The sequence below is a fragment of the Tribolium madens genome, unplaced genomic scaffold (assembly GCF_015345945.1).
Source record: "Tribolium madens isolate multiple individuals breed KSU strain unplaced genomic scaffold, Tmad_KSU_1.1 Scaffold_1;HRSCAF=32;Tcas5.2_LG8, whole genome shotgun sequence".
In the NCBI taxonomy this organism is placed as follows: domain Eukaryota; kingdom Metazoa; phylum Arthropoda; class Insecta; order Coleoptera; family Tenebrionidae; genus Tribolium; species Tribolium madens.
The window spans coordinates 10908047-10912867 of NW_025400984.1; the positions used below are offsets into that span (position 1 = coordinate 10908047).

At 31.4% G+C, this 4821-nt stretch overlaps 1 protein-coding gene across 2 annotated transcripts; it reads right to left on the reverse strand.

Moving 5' to 3' along the window:
- Positions 1 to 77: 77 nt before the first annotated feature.
- LOC123003764 (UPF0764 protein C16orf89 homolog) lies at positions 78 to 4549 on the reverse strand. 2 transcript variants are annotated; one of them, XM_044396748.1, is made up of 5 exons: positions 4074 to 4549; positions 3899 to 4027; positions 632 to 944; positions 421 to 581; positions 78 to 370 (listed from the first exon to the last, which is right to left on the reverse strand). In XM_044396748.1, exons 1-5 carry the CDS (start codon positions 4249 to 4251, stop codon positions 117 to 119), a joined length of 1035 nt encoding a protein of 344 aa, XP_044252683.1. In that variant the 5' UTR covers positions 4252 to 4549; the 3' UTR covers positions 78 to 116. The 2 variants fall into 2 exon arrangements, with proteins under 2 accessions (XP_044252683.1, XP_044252684.1); XM_044396749.1 differs by having other exon boundaries at positions 632 to 905; positions 4074 to 4544.
- Positions 4550 to 4821: the final 272 nt, after the last annotated feature.

A 4821-nucleotide genomic window follows, 5' to 3' on the forward strand; every position in this document is an offset into this window, starting at 1 on the left:
TCTGCCCGAGGACAAAGACCAAAACCACCCATTTGGGCCCACCCATACTTGTGATAATTTATCGCAAAACTCATAAAGCAATTTGATGATTTATTCAAGTGGGTGAATAAACATAATTAAAACCATTCAGAAGCGAGCACTACATTATCGGCATTTTTTATTAAATAGTTGAGATATAAACTGAGAACTGCGGCCCCAAGTCCAGTGGTGTGGTCAGCACAGCCGTCTTCAAACTCATTAGTTTCCCTTTTTCTCCTCCGATTTTGGACTCTAACAGGAAAACAACCAGAATCGTGTTGGACTTGCAGGATTTTTTCCAACCATTCAAACTTGAGAAAGTCGGCGTAGCCTTCGTAGCCGCACAGGAGGCCTAAAACCGGTCATAAATACGACATTTTTTCTACAAACGAAAAATCGAACTTTGCTCGAGGAACAAGTCAAAAATTTCCTCCAAACCGACGAAATATTCAGCACTTATCGTTTCAGTGTAGATTTCAGCGCAGACTTTTTTGATCGCAGTGGCCAGGCTTTTGGGGGACATTTTGCACTGTCTCACTCTCGCCACTTGCAGGAGTAACAACCTAAAATTTTTGAGTTAATTTAAGGGTTGGCACCACTGGAAATGTCATACTTGTGTGTCAGAATATAACCAGCGCCTTTTTCGAGATTTTCCACAAATAGTTGACATTTGGGACTCAAACGGCATTTTTTGCCCTTGATATCTAGAGTGCTGTTGACAATGAGTGATAAGCACTGATCTGAGAAGCCTTCAGTGTAATTTTCGTAAGTCCTTTTGGAGAAAAGGGTTTTGACGCGACTTTCCCGCGCATAAGCCATTCGAAATTCGGCAAACTTGTATCTGATTGGTTTAGGCCACAATTCCGGTACTACCACATGTCTGGCAACTTGGTCAAATTTTAATTTCATTTTCGAAGGTTGCAAGTCTGGTTTTTATGCGGAAATGTCAAATAGTCTTAACCTTGCCACCACTAGCAAACTAGGTTAAATGGTTAAGTTGGCAGTTCCGGTTTTTTTATTTAACTTGAAAACAATGAACGCCACCAAAAAAATCTAAGAAAAATTAGAGACAAAAACACAAAAACAATTATTACATTTTTAAAATATTTTTTTCTCTGCTCTGTTTCATATAAAATGATTTATTTTTAATGTCTTTTGGCTTGTTTTTGGCATGTTTCGTAGTTAGGAGTAAGTGCGACAAAATGTTATATAACCGAGATAGCATACAGTAATTTTTCTACTACTTTTCTATAAATTTTAGAGTCTAGGAAATTACTTTAATTAAGATATTTTCATTAAAATAATTAAAACTGTCTCAAAAAATTTTGAAATACGGTTTTGTATAGAAGTCTAGCCGAGGCGGAGCCGAGTCAGTGGTTAGGTATTCTATTTTTGGTAATAAAAATCAAACTCGAAAAAAAAATAAGTAAATGACTTTAATTAAGCATTATTTTAAAATTAGTCTAAAAAACGTACCAAGGCAAAGCGCTAATAGTTATTACTTTTAATTACCAGATTGAGAACCTGTGTTTACAAAGTATAAGTACTATAAGTAAAATTTTTATTTTCATTTTTTTTTTCAAAAATTACCTATGCAAGTGATTAAAAGTAAAATTCAAAAATTCATATTTTTGTTGTGGATCATTTTTCAAAAAATCCTTAAACAGATTGGTTTCATTTTTATAAATCCTATATTGCAACATTTATGACGTCACTTGATATTGGGTAATGATGTCATATTAATTTTTCTAATGCCAACGAATATTTTTGTTTTAGTATAAAAAAAATAAAAAAATAAAATCGACCAGTTTGAGAATTTTTTTAAATAACTCATAAATATCAATTTTGTGCGTTATTTGTACTTCACCCTGTATATGTATATTTTTGAAACACGCCTAAAAATCACAAAAACTAATTAAAATTGGTAGTATTTTGTATGTTTCACTCAATTTAACTGGTTTTTGAGCGAAATTTAGTCCACAGTAAACAGGAAAACACAAATTTGGTGAAAAAAAAGAGCTGTTTCGCATGTTTTTCAACTTAGATTTCTGCAAGTTTTCTCTAAAACAACTTTTTCCAAAAAAAAAAAAGTCGAGACATTTTGCCTCAACAGAGTAGATTAACAAATTTAGAACATGTTTGTTTCAGAGCGGAAATCACTGAAATCGAGATTTTTTCCATTACAAAATATAAATTTAGAAAAATTTTTCACTGAAAAGTTTTAAAACTTTTGCGCATTTGTCACAGAGAAACTAAATAATTGCAAAATTGAATCAAAATTGTGTTTACTATGATTTTAGAAATATTTTTTATTGCAGAATTTCAGAAACATAAAAAATTTGAAAATCGGGATTAGAAATGCACTATATTTTTGTTCATTTTTCAGATTGAGAACATTTTATAATAAAAAACTAATTATTTGAAAGATTTTGAAATTGCAAAATCAGGTTAAAATGCATTATTTTCTGTAAATTTAGAAGTGTTTTATAACAAAAATTTTAAAAAATTCGAGCAATTCCGCTTAAATAAAGCAGGAAATTGTAAAATTAGATTAAAAATTCCGAGGCTAGCAATACTTTCTTGAATAATGACCAACATAAATATAATATACAAGGTGATTCAAAAGCAATGCACAAAGTTCATATTTTTGTTATGAGTCATTTTTCAGAAAAATTGTCAAACAGGTTGATTTTGTTTTTATAAATAATAAACAACTAACATTTGTTATATATTAATATAATGAAAATAAAATCAACCTGTTTGAGGATTCTTAGATGACTCATAAAATTATAAATTTTGTGCATTACTTTTGGTTCGCCCTGTATAATGTATATTTTTTAATTTAATTTGTAATTACTTTAATTGGAAACTTCTGACAATAATTTTATTGAAACTGTCTAATGTAAAACACGATGTTTTAGAAGATTTTCCATTTCCTCATAATCAAAATTAAACTAGATAGAAAAATATGTGTTCTCAAATTTCAATTGTAATTACTCTAATTAAACATTATTTTAAAAATACTTTATTAAAATTAGTTTAAAAAACTTACCAAGGCAAAGCCGAGACTAGTATAGTTTTATTTTTTGTAAGAAACTTTATGTTTGAAAATTCAAAGTAACCTTTCTTTAAGCAAAATTTTTTTTTTATTTAATTTAAATATTTGAAATTATAAAAAAAATCTCAAAATACGTTTTTTTTTCAACCAATTTGCCTTTAAGTGTTGTATTCTAAAATATCCCAACTTTTAGAAGTCTAGCCGAGGCGGAGCCGAGTCTCGTAATCACGTTTTTTCCCAATAATAGAGAAAATATTTTGTGATTATTTAGTTATTAAAAATTATTTTAAAAAACTTAGCATATTTATTTTTAAAGAATATCACGGTGAAAAATACAGGATGTCTCCGTTTGCACCGTTTTCGAGAAACGAGTCAAAAAAAAAGAAACTAAGGAATAAAATAAACCAAATTCTTTGCCAATCTCACAAAGGTGGAACCAAACCTTTTTTGCTTAAACTCTTTTATTTTTTGCAAAAATTACACAAAATGTGGTGTTCTATAAATGATACAATTTTTCGAAATTTTCTTTTGTTTTTGACTCCACACTTTTTTTATTTTTTAAATCTCAACCCACTATAAAAACATTTCTCTCATGAAGGTTATGATCTAACAATCTATCTACCTTTTATTTAATTTAAGAAAAAATCAAAATAACATTTTATCCTTTTATATTCTTTCAAAAAACTTATTTTAGCCCACTTGCAGTGTGTTTCTGTCAATATTTTTGACATCAGTTTGACAAAACCATAATTTTTAGCAAAATTAGTGACTATGGCCCAAAATTTCGACTTGGTAATTTCCGTTTAAAAACCCTTTACTTACAATAGTTCCAGCTGGGTTGCTCCTGCATTAGTGGGGCCGTTTTGGCAAAAATTTCCCCCGTCATATTTTTGAGTTGTTTGAGTTGGGCTCGATACGGCCCTGGTTGCATAACGGTATCATCAATAATCGCTGAATTGAATGATTAAAAAGGGAAGTTTTTTAAGGGTTGACTCACCGCCGGCCAAAACCACCCCAAACAAACAATCAACGTTGATTATTTCATACTGTTGCGAGATATAATCCAGGGTGAGTCCCAACTTATCCAGGACTTTATCGATCACATGATCGGGAGAGATTTTTGACAGGACAGGGAGGCACACCACCACAATCGCAAAATAAAGCCGTTTCCACATCACTGAAAATAATTCCCAGGTGTCAGGAGGTCTTATATAGGGGGGAAAACCAGTGGCGGGTCGTCGTGGGGGCAAAAACGCGACTTGAATTAGTTGATCAATTTGTTGGCTTGGATTTGGTTAAGTTGAGGGCTTTTTATTGGCCCATGTGGGGGAGAAAACGGTACGACACTGGTTAAGTGCCCGAGGACTTGATTAGTATTCATGACGGTGGCCCACTTGATGAAGCCATAAGTCTTTATTAAGACCAGAAAGTGATGAAAACAATTCTGATCCTGACAACGGCGGAATTGAGATTATTTTTACATTGAAATAATCACTTGTTTTTAGTTAGGGTAAAGTCGGGAGGGGTGAATCACTGGGAAAGATGGACTTTGGAGCGAACCCTTCTAAGTGGTCCATTTTTCCCACTCTTACCCAACTTTTCACTCTCTCAAACAAAATTCGTTACAAAGAATTTAAATTTCTCTACAATTTTAACGTTTAAACTTGTAAATATAACAAAAAATTTTTTCTACATTTTTTAATAAGAATAACTGTGTTTGCGTCGGAAAAAAAGGTCAAATATGT

Excerpts from the sequence above, each read along its gene's own strand:
- LOC123003764 (XM_044396748.1), bottom strand. The coding sequence starts at position 4,251 with ATGTGGAAACGGCTTTATTTTGCGATTGTGGTGGTGTGCCTCCCTGTC. Across the intron at positions 582-631 it reads GGTTATATTCTGACACACAA|GTTGTTACTCCTGCAAGTGG; the intron begins GTATGACATTTC and ends CAAAAATTTTAG. Across the intron at positions 371-420 it reads TGACTTGTTCCTCGAGCAAA|GCCTCCTGTGCGGCTACGAA; the intron begins GTTCGATTTTTC and ends GACCGGTTTTAG.